General features: G+C 26.4%; 2 protein-coding genes across 2 annotated transcripts; both read left to right on the top strand.

Annotated features, from left to right (window-relative positions):
• The first annotated feature begins 22 nt into the window (after nt 1-22).
• On the top strand, nt 23-18,998 carry LOC140177665 (uncharacterized). The gene is made up of 7 exons (XM_072210812.1): nt 23-106; nt 14,463-14,522; nt 14,796-14,979; nt 15,079-15,183; nt 17,705-17,945; nt 18,011-18,373; nt 18,509-18,998. Exons 1-7 carry the CDS (start codon nt 23-25, stop codon nt 18,996-18,998), a joined length of 1,527 nt encoding a protein of 508 aa, XP_072066913.1.
• Nucleotides 18,999-19,001: 3 nt separating this feature from the next.
• LOC140177664 (uncharacterized) lies at nt 19,002-19,448 on the top strand. The gene has a single exon (XM_072210811.1). It carries the CDS (start codon nt 19,002-19,004, stop codon nt 19,446-19,448), a length of 447 nt encoding a protein of 148 aa, XP_072066912.1.
• The last annotated feature ends 1,009 nt before the right edge of the window (nt 19,449-20,457 follow it).

Raw genomic sequence — 20,457 nt, 5'->3', positions numbered from 1 at the left:
ACAGACGGCGCCAATGTACGAGATGTCTCTGGTACGGTTTGAAGGGTGGATCGGGAACCCGCGGACAGTGCTGGAGCCGGGTCGCTTGACTGGAGCAATGGGGGTGGTACCTGCAAAGACACTCCGACGCTTAAGTCAGAATGGATCTAAGAGGTAGAAAGTGTGAGGAATGAATGAATACCTGGAGGAACCTGGGTCCTCTATTTATAGGTGATGGTGAATATCTTATCTTATCTTATTTGGTTAAGATAAGAAAGAGATATTTGGGTTAGAGGTTTTGAAGGGCCGGTGTTTGGGCCTTTGTGTGGAAGCGGGTCGTCCCCGGGTAACCGGGTATGCGGGATCCGAAACACGGATCCGTAACATAAAGTATTGTATTTATCATATGGAGAATAATAGCAAGAAAGAATAGTGTTTAATATAATAAGGGATATAATAAAAATATAAATTAATAATTTTTAAAAAATAATAAAATTAAAGATAATTTAAAAAATTAAATATAAAATAAAAAAATAAAATATTTTTTAACAATTGAAATTATGCATGAAGATAGAGAGTGCTTTGAATATAAATTTTTATTTCGGCTTCAAATTAAATACTAATTAAAAATAAATAATTAAACTTAATAACGTTTAAAAATAGTTAATTTGTAAATAATGTTTTTAAATTTTTATTTTAATTTTGTTACACATAATTTTTAATTGAATAATCTTGAAGGGTTTATATATTTATTTTTATGGTCAGTAAATCTGGCCCTTTTTAAAACTAAAGAAGTTATTGATAAGAAGATATATGATGAATTACGAAAGATTTTTTTTTATATACACAATTTTTATACTCTCCTATTTTATTTATTAATTATTCTTATATTTTGATATTTAAAAACGAAAAAAGTAAGAATTCTCATTTATTCTATTTTTTCACTATTTATAAAAAAATGAAGACCTCTTCGTATTTAGATTCATATTTTGGCCTACCATTTAAAAAAGAAGAAGACAAATATGAGTATCCATGACATTTAAGTAAAAATTATCTTCTGTAAATAACTAACATGTATTTTAGTTTATATATACTCTTTTTGAATCAGAATAATGTTATTATTATTATTTTTTAATTATATTTAATTTATAGTAATTTTAATTTTAATAAATATAATATAAATAAAGCCACATCAACATTAAAATAAAAAAATACTTATCTAATAAATTTGAAGAGTGAATGATATATTAACAAAAAAATAAAATTAATTTCTTAAAAATAATAGAAAAGCGGCTGATCGTGCCTGTTGAGCCGCTAGTTTGTATATAATTTACTAACGAATATATGAGATATTTATCATAATTTTTATTTTTAATAAAAATATATTGTATTAAAGTGATGCATTTTATAGTTGTATAAGTGAGATTTTTATTAAAAAAAATTACAAGATAGCAAATGCAATTTTATTTTAATTTTATCCTTAACATTTAGTTTTAATTTTACCTATAAAGTTTTAATATGTTTCAATTATATTATCTGATTTGACCAAAATTAAACCAAAATTAAATAAATTTAATTTGAATTATTCTCTTATTATTTTCTATATCTAGAAATCAGAATGTGCTTTTATGTATTTTGATTAATAATTCTTAAAAAAGTTATTATTTTATTTATCAACATTTTAAATTTTTTATAATATTTTCATAAAACTTGATTAATAGGATCTTCTTCACGTTTTTTTTTTTAATTTTTTAACAAAAATATATCTTAATTTTTGTCTTTCATCTTTTATATTTATTGATTATACTAATTTTTTTACAGTGTATTTTTATCAACTACATGCATTATTTTTTTTGTCTTTTTTTTATTTTTTTAATTATTTTATTACCTTATTTTTAATTATTTATTTTACTTTCACTCCTCATATGTTTATTGTATTTTACTTTATCTTAGTTTCAATTTCATAGTTAACTTTCATTTATATAAAATTCAATAGTTTCTTTCAAAATATGCTTAAATATATTATTTATTATATATGATCATTAGGATAAACAAACAAATATAAATTAAATATATAATTTAATTTTAATTTAAACTAAAAACTAAAAGAATTGTCAGAAAAATAACAACCAATTTTGTTTTTAATTTTTCTATAATTTATTTAAAGGTAAAAATATCTCAATAACCACTAACATCGCCGATAACAAAATTATAAGTCTCTATAAAATAAAAAGAAATATATAAAATAAATAACATATATATAATTTTAAAGTTATTAATCATAGATTATGGACAATTTTTTTTTTAAAAATTCCTTATGGATCAAAATGTAATTTTTTGATATTTTTATATTTTTCTAAAATTTTTTAAACTTATCAACATTTAAGTTGTCTATACATTACTTCTCAAAATATTATGATTTTACAAGTTATAATATGTAAAGTAAATCACCTTTACAAACAATTTGCAAACCAATTTTACGATATCCCCAAAGTAAAAAAGGCTACGTGCATGTCTCAATTTTCATATCTATGTAATTAAATTTATGGAGTTCGAATTATGTGTTTTCGTAGTAAATCGAATCTATAAGATTTGAATTACTTGGATGTTATCTATACTACTAAATCGAATGAAGGAGATTCGGTTTACAATGAGTTAGATTGCTACTAAATAAGTATAAATCGAACCTTATTGCTTTGATTTAGCATGGACCATATAAATCAAAATTTATAGATTCGATTTAGTAGGGGATGACATAATTCGAATTCTTTGAATTCAATTTACTTTCGAATCACAATGTCAAGTAATTTGAATCCTATAGATTTGATTTACTACTTATTACCCTAATTCGAATTCTTCGATTTATATAGAAATGTAAATGGAGACAATTAGGTAATGTTTTTTGGGTTCGGGGGATTTAGGTAATTTTGGAGTGGTTTTGGTTTATCAACGTAAATTAACCTAATATGTGATATTAGTTATTGTTATATATATGAAAAATGTGTATGTGGAAAAATAAAATGCTGGAAAAGAAAATGGATAGAAACATCAATTTTTCATTGTTTGGATCAACAAAGAAATTGAATGGAAAACATAAAAGTATATGTGGGGCTCATGTAAATTTTTTCTCTTCAAAATTGTAAAGAAAACTGATGCAAAAAAACAAATATGGATAAAAATACAGAGTTAACATTTGAATTATAATTTATATATAATATATAATTATTAATATATTTTTACATTATTATAATTTTTTCTCTTCTCACTTTTCTTTCCATCCAAGCAAAAGAAAAATAACATTTTTTCTTCATCTAAACAACACAAAAAAAATATACTTTTCTTTCCATTTTTTTCCTCTCTTTTTCTTTCTTTCCATTTTCTTTTCTTTTAATTTTCATCTTATATCCAAACAATAGCTTAGTGTTTATCTATTTATCTTCTATTAATATTATTATAACAAGGATACATATGACTTTTATCTATTTATCTTCTATTAATATTTATCTTCTATTAATATTATTATAGCTTAGTGTTTATCTATTTATCTTCTATTTATCTTCTATTAATTCATGGGCTTTGGCGGGAGGGGAGCGGGCCGGGCAGGCTTTCGCTGGGCCAAGCTTTTATTTTGTCATAGTAATTTTTTTTATAAATTTCTATGATGTTATTGATCTACAAGAGGATGAAGATGATAATTGAAGATGTTCTAAGTTATATTTTGGCTTATGTTTTATGTTTGATTGATTATAAACTTGAAGATGTTTAATTATATATTTTGGATAATATTTATTTTGTTTTGGACAATGTTGATTTTATTATTTTGTTTTAAAAAATTTGGTTTATAATTATGTTTATTTATATATTTATATTTATAAAGACTTTAATGTGTGTGTGAATTTAAAAATTATAATTTTTTATGTTTTTAGAAATTATAAATTTATTGAAATTGTTGTGAAAATATATATTATTTAATATTTAATGGCTTATAAAAAAAGGAGAGCCCGCCAACCCGCCAGCCTGCTATTAGACGGGGCGGGGAGAAATTCAGGATCGCCTTACTAGATGGGGCGGGGCGCCGGGGTGGGCCAGCCCACCAGATGGGGGGCTTTTGGCGAGACAGGGCGGACTTTTCCGTTTGCCACCCCTAATGGGACACGGACATAAGTACCTGTCCCATGGAACCTATTAAATATACACAAATATAAAATTATTAATTTATCTTAATTTATATATACATAAATCCATTTCTTGAATTTAGTAACCTTAATTTCTGTTTCCAATTTGAATTCTTCCTTTTTCTTCCAGACTCATTCTCAGCCTCGATCCTCTCTCTCTCTAACTCACTTTCTCTACCTCTCAAGTCCGTCACTACGTCGCTCAGTATCATCCCAAAAATGTTATGTTATGTTATTATGTTGGAATATATTTTTATATTTTCTTCTTTTAAAATTTTATTTTTCATAACGAATATGTTATAAATTGTGTTGAATTATATTGAATTGATTATTTTATGATTATTATATTATGTCTTTTTGTGTTAATTTTTTTCAAAAATTTTCAAAGAATATTTGTAGATATCCGAGGAGATCTGCATTCCTTAAGGGGTAATTAAATAGGAACTTGCCATGACGGAAAAGGATCGAGAGCATTTTTTTAAATAGGAGTGAAGGATGGGAAGGGGCTTCTCACGCTCCCCTGAGTACTCATTACCATATCTAACTAGTAACAGAGATCCAATCTGAACCCATTTAAGAGGGAACGTGTGGACTTCATCTGCATTGGGCCTTTAAGGTAATGAACCTGAATCGAATTTGGGACCCTAATAATGGATTTTAGTTGATCTTGTTTGCGTTGAAGTTTTACTAGGTCCAAATATATCTTGGATTAATATTTTGAGTTGTTATAACAAATACACTATACTATTTAATATTATAACACTTAATATATGTAAAAATTGGATATATTTACAAGACAAAATTAATTGTCTCTTTTTTAGTTTTAAATATCATTTTTAATGTAACGAAAAAGTAAAAATAACAATAATCACTCACATAATTAAAATAGATAATTTTAATATATATGACACTATATATATCAAAGATTATTATATATGATATGTAATTTTTTTTTCTTTTCTGTAGTGACGATTTATATAATTTATTGAACGATTTTTTCATCTTAATATTTAATAAAGTTAACATAAAAAATATTATTTAATATATAAAATAAGTAACGTAAGTCATCATCTAGGATAATAAATATAATAGTGTAAATACTTATTTATTTATTAGTAGTAAAAAAATATGTAAATAGTATAAATTGATATTTTTTAAGTATAAAAGTAATAATAAAGGTTATTAATTAAATTAATTACATAATTAAAAAATTATGAAGAATTTTTTAAATAATCATAAAAAATAAGATCACTATTTTCACATATTACAAAGTTTATGAAAAAAATTTTGGTTAATAAATCAATCCTCACTAAATTATACATTAATTCTGTTAACAAAATAAATAATCAATACATTGGATATCATTATTTATGTACTAATATAATATATATTATCGTTTATTAAATTTATAATTAATTTTTAATTCAATTTTTGGTAATTAAAATTTAAATGATTAAAATTATTAAATTTTGAATATTTTGTATCTAACCAATTTATTTTTTATTGAAATTAAAAAAGGATGAGTTGTTAATCAATTTTAAATTTAAATTTAAATTTGAGTAAGAAAATAAAAAATATTTTAAATTTTATCTCACTAACCAGAATTGATTTTAAGATAAGAAATTATTTTGTATATCATATATTGTAGGATAGTATGGTCATTTGTTATTTTTTTAATGATAAATATTGTTAAATAAAATGGTGTAAGAAATTAGAAGAAAATATATTTACAAGTTTAGGAAATATTAATTTATTTTTCAATAGAATAAATTATATATTGAATAACAAAAGTTGTTATTGATTTCTTTTCACACTAACTAATACTCAACGATGGTGTTTCGGTATACCATGTTACAAAAAAGTATTAATCGATCTAATGACTTTTGTAATGACATAAGTTTATAAATTTGAAAATTTAAAAATTATTTCACAAAATGTGAAGTTTTAACAAGTAACAATGTTGATCATATTATTTTGATTTCAAGAATGAATACGATACTAACAAATAAAATTGTCCCAAGTAAATTTTAACAAAGGTAAAAGTCCATAAGTATTGCTATTAATGAAAAATTAATCTATTTTAAAGACAAAGACAATTTTTTTATATGGATTTCTTAATTCGACAAGTCGAGGACTAATCCACCACATATTGATGTTCTATTTATTAAGGGTCTGTCGCTAACTAATAGATTGTTATACACACAAGCCGAGATTCGAACTCCAAATACTTACCTAATAGACAAATAAAATGACCATTCAACTAATCTAAATTGATTAAAATAAATATTAATTATTTTTAATATTTTTAAATTATAAAATATTTATAATAATAATTATTATATATATTTTTCATCTAAATTTTAATAATTTTTTTAATATAATTTTATGTTTTATCCCGTGCAGGACACGGGAACATACACTAGTTCTATTATATAAAAATCAGATTTCTGCACTTAATGATGGAGTTGACGTGGCATGCTTCTGAGATTGTTTCGATTTATTTCTTTTAACTCATTAAATACAAGTTATTACAATAAACTAACTATATCAATTAATTGATTTGATTAGATATTTAAATATCATTTAATTTATTATAATTTATATCAATTTGATTCGGTAGTATTTTTTAATTTATTTATTTTAATATTCTGTTAATATTTTTTAATTTATTTCTTTTAATTTATTAAACCAAATTTATTGTGTGTACTAAACAATTAATTTGATTAATTTATTAATCATTAAAATAATAAGTCTATGAATAAAATAGGCAATTGAAATATTTTCAACTAATAATTGAATAAAATCAAATCATATCATATATATTGAGCTAAATTCAAATCATCTATAACAATATATAATGCGAATACCTCAAGTTTGGTGTCCAATTTTCTTTCCTATTTTAACCCTGCTAAGTACCAACATAATCCAAAACTAACTTTACAGTTATGTATTTCACTACCAGTTACAACAAAAATTCACACGTAACTTCTTTCTCAATCTTCCACTTAAATAATCTATTTTTTTATCATTTCTTTAATTTTCTTTACTTCTCTTACTCAACTCTAACATTTTTACCTTTTGAATAACTCTTTAGACAACTTCCTAAAATAGACTATGACTATGATAAATGTTGGTTTTAGAAGCATGTACGAAAAGCACAAAAGAATAATTTACGACGAAAGAAGTGTTCAATTATCATCAATAGTAGTGATAAGTAATTTTTGGTAAATTTTATTATATTTTGTGATATTCATTTAAATTATATTTTATTTAGTTTTATCTTAGTTTTAGTTTGTACCGTTTTGTTCTGAGTACAATGTACTCTGTAGCTTCACTCTAATTATTTTATTAGAGTTTTTGTTGTAGTTTCTTAAAAAAAATTATCATTTTTGTATTTCTTTTGATGTTTTTCTTCTCCTTTCTTTAACATTTTCAATTGAATTGTCTCCATCCTCCTCCTTTGTCTTTCTCCACTGCGGTTACATTTTTTTTTTTTCAATTTACTTACTCAATCTATATTTTTAATCTATTTTTTATTTTTTTAATTTGTTACCAATTTTTTACGTAGATAAATAGCGTTATGTCTTTTTCTCTCATTAATTTGATTTGACAAAAAAAATAGTTTCTTTACAGTTTACATGTACATTTTATTTATGTTTTTGACATGTTTGTATTTAACTATCTGTCAACGATGGGATGAAAAAATTTTATAAATATTTTTTATACATTTTTCTTTTTAAATTGCTTTTAATGGGATATTATTTTTTAATTTTCTAAAATACTTGATTACTTAGAATATTGTATTTAAAATTTGAGTATATAAATATTTTTAAATTAAACTAAAATAAATAAATTATATTACAAAAAAGTTTATTAATTTTGTCTTTTACAATATTATTTATTTGACATATTGGCTTAGTTATTTAATTGGTATATAATGCATGCAAGAAAATCACACCTATCAAGTGTTTCTTAAAATATTAGTATACTAATTTTCTATATAATTAATTATTTAGAGTACTAGATTTGATATTTAATTATGTAAAGTATTGTATTTATCATATGGAGAATAATAGCAAGAAAAAATAGTGTTAATATAGTAAGGGATATAATAAAAATATAAATTAATAATTTTAAAAAAATAATAAAATTAAAGATAATTTAAAAAATTAAATATAAATAAAAAAAATAAAATATTTTTTAACAATTGAAATTATGTATGAAGATAGAGAGTGCTTTGAATATAAATTTTTATTTCGGCTTCAAATTAAATACTAATTAAAAATAAATAATTAAACTTAATAACGTTTAAAAATAGTTAATTTGTAAATAATGTTTTTAAATTTTTATTTTAATTTTGTTACACATCATTTTTAATTGAATAATCTTGAAGGGTTTATATATTTATTTTTATGGTCAGTAAATCTGGCCCTTTTTAAAACTAAAGAAGTTATTGATAAGAAGATATATGATGAATTGCGAAAGATTTTTTTTATATACACAATTTTTATACTCTCCTATTTTATTTATTAATTATTCTTATATTTTGATATTTAAAAACGAAAAAAGTAAGAATTCTCATTTATTCTATTTTTTCACTATTTATAAAAAAATGAAGACCTCTTCGTATTTAGATTCATATTTTGACCTATCATTTAAAAAAGAAGAAGACAAATATGAGTATCCATGACATTTAAGTAAAAATTATCTTCTGTAAATAACTAACATGTATTTTGGTTTATATATACTCTTTTTGAATCAGAATAATGTTATTATTATTATTTTTTAATTATATTTTGGTTTATAGTAATTTTAATTTTAATAAATATAATATAAATAAAGCCACATCAACATTAAAATAAAAAATACTTATCTAATAAATTTGAAGAGTGAATGATATATTAACAAAAAAATAAAATTAATTTCTTAAAAATAATAGAAAAGCGGCTGAAACGTGCCTGTTGAGCCGCTAGTATATATATATATATATATATATATATATATATATATATATGCTAGTATATATATATATATATATATATATATATATATATATATATATAATGCGAAAACCTCAAGTTTGGTGTCCAATTTTCTTTCCTATTTTAACCCTGCTAAGTGCCAACATAATCCAAAACTAACTTTACAGTTATGCATTTCACTCCAGTTACAGAAAAAATTCACACGTAACTTCTTTCTCAATCCTCTACTTAAATAATCTATTTTTTTATCATTTCTTTAATTTTCTTTACTTCTCTTACTCAACTCTAACATTTTCACCTTTTGAATAACTCATAGCCTATGACTATGATAAATGTTGGTTTTAGAAGCATGTACAAAAAGAACAAAAGAATAATTTATGATGGAGGAAGTGTTCAATTAAATTATATGTCATATTGGTAAGTAATTTTTGGTAAATTTTATTATATTTTGTGATATTCATTTAAATTATAACTTTATTTAGTTTTATTTAAGTTTTAGTTTGTACCGTTTTGTTCTGAGTACAATGTACTCTGTAGCTTCACTCTAATTATTTTATTAGAGTTTTTGTTGTAGTTTCTTAAAAAAATTTATCATTTTTGTATTTCTTCTCCTTTTTTTAACATTCTCAGTTGAATTGCCTCCATCTTCCTCCTTTGTCTTCCTCCACTACAGTTATAATTTTTTTTTTAATTTACTTATTCAATCTATATTTTTAATCCATTTTTAATTTTTTTTTAATTTGTTACCAATTTTTCACATAGACAAATAGCGTTATGTCTTTTTCTTTAATTAATTCGATTTGACAAAAAAAACAGTTTCTTTACATTTTATATGTACATTTTATTTATTTTTTTGACATGTCTGTATTTAATTATCTGTCAATGATGGGATGAAAAAATTTTATAAATATTTTTTAACATTTTTCTTTTTAAATTGCTTTTAATGGGATAATTTTATTTATTTTCTAATACACTTGATTACTTAGAATATTGCATTTAAAATTTGAGTATATAAATATTTTTAAATTAAACTAAAATAAATAAATTATATTACAAGAAAATTTATTAATTTTTCCTTTTACAATATTATTTGTTTGACATATTGGCTGAGTTATTTAATTGGTATATAATGCATGCAAGAGAATCACACCTATCAAGTGTTTCTTAGAATATTCGTATACTAATTTTTTAAATAATTAATTATTTAGAGTACTAGATTTGATATTTAATTATATAAAATATTGTATTTGTCATACACAAAAAAATATGCACATTTTTACAAAAAATAGTAATGGGAAAACCCATTTTGGTGTCCAATATTTTTTTTCATTTTTATCCTTTTTAATAACTTACTTCCAGTTACAGAATTTCACTACTTCATTTTCATTCACATTCACGTCAATATAACTTCTTCCATTAATTTCTCTCACATCACGTTACTGCATCAGTTACAGAATTTCCACTACTTAATCTTCATCTTCATCTATAATAACTAATAGTATACCCGTTTCTCCAATTAATCTCTCTCACTTCACTGGTTACTCCATAATATAAAAAATTTCCTTCATTTCTCCTCCATCTTCTTCTCCTGCGTTCTTCTCACTTCGCCTAAATATAATGTAAAACCTACTGTAATTTATTTTTCTTCATTAAATAAAAGTGTAAAATTATTTTTATATGTTTCTTTGATTAATTATAGTTGACAACATACCAATGGAAGATTCACGTGGAAGTGGTCGACGAACTTGGCAAGACTATGCCAGACAACGAAGACAAAATATAAGTGAAGAACAGAGGCAGCAACACCTTGCTAGAAGGCGTGCCAGTTACCGAGAGAGTATTAGACGAGGAAAATAAATCGATACATCAAGTGGACCAACTAACATGGCAACACCATTACAAGATATCACAGATATACCCCTCAACAATACTCTGTATCAGGTACTCTAAGTTATACTTCCCATTAATAAATTTATGTTGTTAGTTTATCATTTAATATGATTATTTTTACGATATATCTATGTTACTTAACTCTTAGTACGTACCAATTATGTATAATTTATTTCTTGAGTGTACCCTTAAATTATCAAATTACATTATTTTTATCTCAATAATGAATACTCACAATAACACCAGAGCTGGTTCAAGTAATATACCAAACGGTCCAAATATGGGTAGGAATCCTCTATATTTATATTTATATTTATTTAATTAATAATAATTTATTTTTTCTTAAATTTTGATTCAATAAATCTTTTATTATTGGCCTAAATAATATTATTATAGATATTATTATATTGTCTTAAATGTACATCATTATAATCTCAGTTATTATTAAATAGTTTAATAATTTTTAATATAATATCATTCAAATATAAAATTTTTATAACTGTATTATTATAAGATAAATATATATATATATATATATATATATATATATATATATATATATATTCAATGTTTAATAATATATTTGTTATTAAATTTTTTGACTCTGTAACAAAAAAAACTTAATAGATAATTCTGGTATATTTTTTTTAACTTTTTTCTACAATTTAATTTGCTATTTAATTTGAATTATTTCTACAATATCTCTATGTTACTGTACTCTTAGTACTATTGTGCCTGTTCAGCCGCTTTTCTAATTTCGTTAATGGTAATAAATATGGATAGAACTCCTGTATATTTATATTTATCTATTTAATAGTAATTTATTATAAGGTTACACTTGAATTATTTTTCAAATGATGACTTTTTACAAGAACTCAAACTCCCTATCATGTATTTTTATTTTACGGTCACTATCTATTCTTATTAGTTATTCAGAGTTTGGATAATTATTATGATATTAATGGGTATTCTATGTATTCTATTACTTCCAATCAATTTAATTTTGTATGATTTGCTTCTTATAAAGTAACCTCTCAATTACCACTGATACTGTATAAACTTAATTTAATGAACAATTTTATAATTTTGTTAATGTGTTCTTTTTACATACTATCATAAATTCATAGATATAGATCTGATCAAAATAATAGACGTGAAGAAAATATAACTGGTGTGGTTAGTATTGTACTTTTTTTCTTTATATATTTAGTATTGTGACATAATTTTAATAGGTAAATAAATTTATAAAAAAATTATTATTTTATCCTTATATGTTAGCATATTAATGTATTCATAATAAACATTAAGTGTGAGCATAATTGGTTTTAAAAAAATTATTTATTTAAGATCATTACAAGAACCAATTATAAAAAAAGAGTGCCAGTGCCTAACAAAAAAAATTAAAATCTATACACAAAAAAATTTATAAAAACCAATAAAATACTTAAAATATTTATTTGCCAATTAAAATGAAAAATATGTAAACTTTAGCGAAAATAAAAAATAGATAACTTAAAAAATTTTATATTTTGTTGAATCATTTTGTTATAATTCACACAAACATGACAAAATAAAATAATTAAATAAAATGTTAAAAAATTTATTTATTTAAGATCATTACAAGAACCAATTATAAAAAAAGAGTACCCGTGCCTAACAAAAAAAATTAAAATCTATACACAAAACTTTTTATAAAAATCAATATAAAACTTAAAATATTTATTTGCCAAACAAAATGAAAAATATGTAAACTTTAGCAAAAACGAAAAATAGTTAATTTAAAAAATTTTATATTTTGTTGAATCATTTTATTATAATTCACACAAATATGACAACATAAAATAATTAAATAAAATATATTTTAAGAAATAAAATAAATAGTAAAAATTAAAATGATAACTTTAGGAGAAAGCATACAAAATAAAAATTATTAGAAGTAATAGAACAAATAAAATATGAACCAATATTATCGTCATGTATTGTATTATTTCGACTAGTAATATCTAAACATTTAAAAAACATGAAACAAAATATACAAACTAAAAAATTTGGCCAAAGGCAAAAATTGTCATACCCTATATAAGATAATTAACTAAAAAATGTTATAAGACAACTGATGCAACAGAGAACTTTATACAAAAAAAATTATGATATATAAAGATAGCATTTTAAAAAAATATTATTTATTTCAGACTCAAACTATATTGTATTGACTATTTAATCTAAAAAAATAATCCATGACAAACATAGTGTTACCATATGAACAAAAACATATATAATGGAACAAGGAAATAATAAACATTTAAAATAATATAATGTTGTTATAGATCGTATGTGATTTTAACTTGGTTATAACAGTTTCGAATAAAATGTTTTAAACAAAATGATTTTATTAAAAAAAGAATAAAACTATTTTGCTACAAAATAAATAATATTTCTTTATAATTAAAAGAATATAAATATTTGCTTAATGAATAAAAAACATCTTATAAAGAATAAAATAAAATATTTTATAATTAAAGATATTAAATACATATGAATAACAAAATTTAAAAAAAATAAAGTCAAACAACATCACAATATATACAGTGTAACAAAGTTAAAAAAAAAATGATTGAAACATCACCTAAATATTTGATAGTTACTTATCTCTTTTTTATGATGACCACTATAATGGAAGTAATTCTTTGTATTTATAATCAACAAAGAACTATTTTTTTAGTTGTTACAAAATTCATCATTTTCTGATTTTCATTATGAATGTAACCAAATATATGTTAATTTAATACGAGTACAGAAATTAGACAAAATGTTCGAGCATCTCATAATTGTGCTCGAAATTTTCAAGAGGATGCAACAATAATTCGAACTCCGCTACCAATCCTAAGGACATGTCATTACTGTAGCGCACGTTTATTTCACCATGAGACGTTCGAGATGTACTGTAATAGGAGAAAAGTTTCTCTTCCCCGAGTAAATGCTCCTCAGGAATTGCTTGAAATCTTCCTGGACCCCTCTACAGAAGGAAACCATTTTAGAAAACATATTCGTGGATACAATCATGTATTTTTCTTCACTTCGTGTGGTGTGCACTTAGACGAACAACTGGCTATAATAGGTCGTGGTATATACATTTCGTGCTCAAGGCTCAATATATCACAGTATAGGGGGATTTTATCCGGATCAAGGCACGCGGCCACGGTTTTTGCAACTGTACATATATGATACTGAGCACGAGTTGCAGAATAGGATGCTGGAGAACACACAACTACATAAAACATTGGTTTTCAAGTTACAATAATTGCTACACCGGTATAATCCTTTTCTCCATGTGTTTCGCCAGCTTGCACAACGGTCAGATGTACATGAGTGTAGTTTGGTCATTAGAGAGTGACCTGCTAATCAGCCACAATATAGTCTTCCAACTGCGTCGCAGGTAGCAGCTATAATTGTTGGTGATGACGTTGAAACAATGATTCATGGGCGAGATATTAAGGTGCAAACTCATGCTGGTAGCCTACGAAGGATTCAGGAATTCGTTGGCTATTACGATCCACTACAATATCCTCTTCTTTTTCCATTTGGAACTCATGGATAGGATATCAATACCCGAAGTCAAAATGGCGGCAAAGTATCATACCAAACATATAATAGCTATATGCTCTAGGTACAAATCCCCATTTCCTACGCAGTATAGACTTCAATAAAATTCTGCCAAAGAATTGTTCAATGTATCTAATCTTTTTTGCAAATTCTTAAAAATTTGTAGATCTGCCCCGATGATCATTCCACCGTATTGCAAGCAGGGCGACTACTACAGCAATATGTTGTTGATAACTATCTGAAAATTGAAACCGAAAAGTTAAGATGGGTTCGAACTAGACAGAAGAAATTACGGGCTGAATTATACCAAGGCTTACAAGATGCTTTGCATACAGGAGAAACCAATGCAGGTAAATATTGTTGTATCTAATTGCTACTTCGTAAATCATTAAGAATTACCCAAAATAATTATTAAAACTAATAATATTTCTCTATATATTTGTCTTCAGAAAATGTTGTAAGAAAAAGAACAATATTACCATCGTCGTTCATTGGTAGCCGTCGCGACATGACCCAACGATATGAAGATGGAATGGCGATTGTTCTTAAAGAGGGTAGGCCATATATTTTTCTCACAATGACATGCAATCCATCTTAGACTGAAATAACTTCAGAACTTAACCCAGTTCAAACTCCACAAGATCGTCCAGATCTAACAACAAGAATTTTTTGAGCCAAATTTGAACAGCTGAAAGAGGATGTAATTACTAAGGGTGTCTTAGGAAAGGTGAAGAGCTATATTTACGTCACTGAGTTTCAAAAAAGAGGGTTGCCACATGTACATATGTTGCTAATCTTAGAAAACAATGACAAGTTAATTGACCCGGAGCATTAATGTAACACCCTAATACTTTTAAACTGAGTTAAGCTTTATTTGGATTATATTTAGTAGCTGATATTCAAAAACCTTGCAAAATTTTTATTTTAAAACAAATATGAAATATTTATATAAAATAATTTATAGATAAAAATATTGAATAATTAGTTTTTATTAGAATAGTTACTAGTTGAAAAATATAAGTGGATTTGAAAATACTAACATGAAAAACTGGTGTACTAAACTATGAAGGCACAACAATGACAAGCTTCACTCATACCAAATAAAAAAGGAAACATAATAGTTACAATTGCAATCAGTCAATAAGGATAAAACAAGACACATAGGAAATCCTAATTCTCTTAATTTGTTTAACTATGGCTAAAACAATCGCATGTTCTTCCTTCTTAAGGTAAATGTTTAATGTTTTGTATCTACGTCCTCGATAGCTTGCTCCCACTAGTGCACCTGTCTTTTTACCTCAACTGTATTGCTTCGTACTGCATCGTTCCTGAAGATGATACGGAGAGAGGGGTGAGAAACAAAAGTTTCTTAGTAGTTTATCTATATGGTGTCATCGTATCCATCTCCAGCCACTCCGAGTTTTAAAATAAAAATAGTGATGATGCAATGTTGTTCAATTATTATTTTCAAAAGTCTTGATTAGTCGGAGTGGTGTGACTTTTAGATGCTTCTCATTTACTTATGTTATGACATGTGTAATGCATACAAAATGCCTATAGCGTTAAAACATATAAAGGTAACTCATAAACCTTGGTATGATGTTCTCATAGGCCATAAAGCAAGACGAAATAAATAATAAATAAGAGAAGAATAGTAACATTGCCATAGATAAGTCAAACAGAATAAATTTGAATAAAATAAAGATCTTAAACAATATCATACATCATACAAAAAGGAACTTTGGAAAAAAGAAGGATCTTTAAATGCAATAATAAACATAATCATAAATAAAAAAAAGATAAAAGAAGAACAATCATGTTCACACTTTTCATTGCACTTTTCATTACTTTTTCTCGTATCTTTTATGGAAGGTATTGAGCTCAAACCGATATAAAAGGTGGGAGTCCCCTTCCCTTACCGAAGGTTCTTATCCCAAACGTTTTGGCGATCACCTTCCCTTACTGAAGGATCGTCTTGATCGATCACCTTCCCTTACCGAAGGATCATTCCCTCAGTTCAATTTACAATCAAGGTTATTTAGACATACACAAGAAAAGAGTTATATCAACAAAGATATCTTATTATATAAAATTGATGGGAGTCTCCTTCCCTTACCGAAGGTTCCCAAAATTTTTCCGATCACCTTCCCTTACCGAAGGATCATCTCGATTATCTTGTCTTTGAGGGTCACATTCCCTTACCGAAGGATCATTCCCTCAGTTTTTTAATGCACATAAGATTGCTATTATAATGCATAATGCGTATGACGGAAAGAGACATTATATCATGACATATGCAATGCTAACATCCATATTAAAAAATATTTAAGATATGACATAAAAATTAGCATAAAATCCCCTACCTCGAGTGAAGTTCCGCTAGGTATTCCGATGCAAATAGATGCAGTTTGTTAGTGAAGAGAGACTTGTTTCATGGCTAGACTTTGTGTATACTAGAATATTTTGTATAGAAAAAGGGAATAGAATGAGAAGGGAAGGATCAAATAGCTCTCAGGTATGTGCAGATTATGTTAGGAGGCATTTAGGTGAAATCTTCAATCTGGATTGTTACTTTGTGAGCCCTATAAATTTTTTTACGTTTGGAATTTGGAAATATCTATTAGAGACAAATTTATAGAGAATTGAATTATCTTTAAAACAAATCTTAAAAAAAGTCAATCGGATAACCACAACTTAAGATATTCCCGAAATACTGTTAGTATATCAGGCTGGCTGATAAGAGCACAATTTTCTACTATGAACTTGTAACCGATTTATCTACCTAATTTAATTTGAATTTGATTTTATACTGAACTTAAGGAATAGAGCTAGTATTCTTATCTTTTCATATAACTAAATATCATTCAAATCTAATAAATGTAAAATTAATTATGACTATATTTTAAAAAGTTATTTATTGTCGGTTAGAGATTTACTACCACTAGTGCTTTCATATATTTAAATTTTAAATTCAAATCTTAAATCATTACCATTTTAATTAATTAATTAGTTATTAAATAATGATTTGATTCAAAAAATTGGGATGTTACAATTATGATAGTTTGGTACGTGCAGAGATACCATCTAAAGAAGTAGAACCACATCTACATGATGCAGTGCTAAAACATATGATTCATGGTCCTTGCGGTACACTTGATCAATCTTCACCCTGCATGAAAATGGCCAATGTAAACGCAACTACCCAAAAGAGTTCACAGCAGAAACATGAAGAGGTGACGACTCATATCCGCAATATAGGCGACGATTCGACACTCCAGTACCGATTAACCAAAATATCACAGTTGACAATAGATGGGTAGTTTTGTACAACCCTTGGCTACTACTAAAGTATGATTGCCATATTAATGTTGAGATATGTAGTAGCATCAAGAGTATAAAGTATCTCTACAAATATTGCTACAAGGGTCCAGACCGGGTTGCAATGGAAGTTCACAACGGTTCTAATGTTGACGAGGTCCAACAGTTTGTTGATGCAAGATGGATTGCTGCTCCAGAGGCATGTTGGAGAATATTTAAATTTAACTTTTACCGAATGTATCCATCAGTGGAAAGGTTACAAATTCATTTGCCAAATCAACATCAAGTGAGCTTCTATGATCACCAAACCATTCCTGAAATACTTAATGATGATTATTTCTCTAGAACAATGCTCACTGAGTTCTTTGTCCTAAATCGTGAGGAGGACCAACAATCTAGGCATCTTCTGTACAGGAAAATTCCAGAGTATTACACTTGGCACAACAAGGAAAAGGAATAGCGTCGGCGCAAGACACAGAGGAGATCCATCGGTCGAATTTATTCTGTATCACCTTCAGAAGGAGAAAAATTCTATTTACGTATTCTATTATCTAATGTCAGAGGACCAATCAGTTGGGATGACTTGCTAACAGTGAATGGGGTCCAATATTCGTCCTTCAAGCAATCTGCTCAACACCGAGGATTGTTAGAGAGTGACAGTAGCATCCATGCGTGTTTGGTTGAGGCTTCTGTTTTACGATTGTCATGTGCTTTACAAAGGTTGTTTGCAACCATCTTAATATTTTGTGAGCCTACAGATGTAAGAAGCTTATGGGATGAATTTTTTTTATATATGGTGGATGATTATCCGTCAACCAGCACCACAACAGCCTTAGTGTTCACAAATCGGCTACTTAGGGATATAAATGATATAATCCTTCAGCACGGAAAACAGATTACACAATACGATTTGCCAGCTCTAACTCATAAAAATGACAATGACAACTTGATACCCAGAGTTATCCAAGAAGAACTGTCTGTCGAAGTACCTCGGGAAGACCTGTGTTCCGTAGCAAGATTGAACAATGACCAATCTAAAGCTTTCAAGTAAATTATGAATACAATTGATCGAAGAGAAAGTGGAGTGTTCTTTGTTGATGGGCCAGGAGGATCAGGCAAAACATTTCTTTACAGAGCTATAATTGCAGAATTGAGAAATAAGGGTCATATTATCTTGATAACTGCATCATCAGGAATAGCCGCAACATTATTGCCTGGGGGTCGAACAGCTCATTCTAGGTTTAAGATCCCAATTAATGCAGAACCATCATCCATTTGCAACATAAGCAAACAATCAAATCTTGCAAAGCTGATTAGACAAACAACGGCAATCATCTGGGATGAAGCACCTATGACAAATAAAGAATCAGTGCAATCATTAGACCGCACTCTGAGAGATATATTAGCAAACGATATGCCATTTGGAGGAAAAGTGATGGTGATGGGAGGAGATTTCCGCCAAGTACTGCCTGTCGTACCGAAGATAGTAAGTCACAAATGATTTCAGCTTCTATAGTTAAGTCTCATTTATGGGCTTCCACTAAAATTCTCCATTTGCGACAAAATATGCGATCTTCTAATGATCATGTTTTTGCTGAGTATCTTATGCGCATTGGTGATGGAATTGAGCCCACCATACATGAAGACTTTGTACGGATACAAGCAAATATGGCAATTCCTTGGGAGGGTGAAACATCGTTACACAAGTTAATAGAAGAAATGTTTCCAAACGTACAATCTCATGGGTGGGACGCTTCTTACATGGTAGAAAGGGCAATATTGACGCCAAAAAATCATGATGTGCAACAGCTTAATGATATAATTATCAACTAGTTTCCAGGAGAAGAACGAAATTTACTCTCATTTGATGAGGTAGAAGGAGATGCTAATAATTTATATCAACAAGAATACCTTAACTCAGTTTCTATAGGCGGGTTTCCACCTCATGTGTTGAAGGTAAAAAGAGGTGCACCTTTGATGTTATTGAGAAACATAGACCCTAAGGCTGGCTTATGCAATGGTACAAGGTTATTATATCGTGGAACTTTTCAAAACATGTTGGATGTACAAAATTTTAACCGGTCATCACTGTGGAAGAAGAGCTTTCTTGCCTCGGATAAAACACAAAACAACAGAAAATTCAGGACTGCCTTTTATACTTATCCAGAAGTAATTTTCTGTAAGGTTGAGTTTTGCAATAACAATAAACAAATCACAAGGACAGACCATTCTTAAAGTAGGGATCTATCTCCCTAAACATGTATTTAGCCATGGCCAATTATATGTTGCTCTGTCTCAAAGTATTTCTCAGTCAACTATAAAAATTTTAGTCAAAGAAGGAAAAATAGATGGAACAAGTGGAGAATTTACCAGAAATGTAGTTTTCAAAGAAATATTGTTACCTTCACCACAGGTAATTTATGTTCTTAGTAAGTGTGTGTAGTTACTTCTTGGTACAATGCAGTCTACATATAATTTTAATCTTTAAATCTTTTTCATTGATATAGATA

The sequence above is a fragment of the Arachis hypogaea genome, chromosome 13, assembly GCF_003086295.3.
Source record: "Arachis hypogaea cultivar Tifrunner chromosome 13, arahy.Tifrunner.gnm2.J5K5, whole genome shotgun sequence".
NCBI lineage: Eukaryota > Viridiplantae > Streptophyta > Magnoliopsida > Fabales > Fabaceae > Arachis > Arachis hypogaea.
This window is presented reverse-complemented; position numbering and strand designations above follow the sequence as displayed.

Coding starts and splice junctions, on each gene's coding strand:
- LOC140177665 (XM_072210812.1), top strand. CDS start 23: ATGTCTCTGGTACGGTTTGAAGGGTGGATCGGGAACCCGCGGACAGTG. Junction 15,184..17,704: donor GGCGATTGTTCTTAAAGAGG/GTAGGCCATATA, acceptor TGGTACGTGCAG/AGATACCATCTAAAGAAGTA. Junction 17,946..18,010: donor TCACAGTTGACAATAGATGG/GTAGTTTTGTAC, acceptor TGAGATATGTAG/TAGCATCAAGAGTATAAAGT.
- LOC140177664 (XM_072210811.1), top strand. CDS start 19,002: ATGAATACAATTGATCGAAGAGAAAGTGGAGTGTTCTTTGTTGATGGG.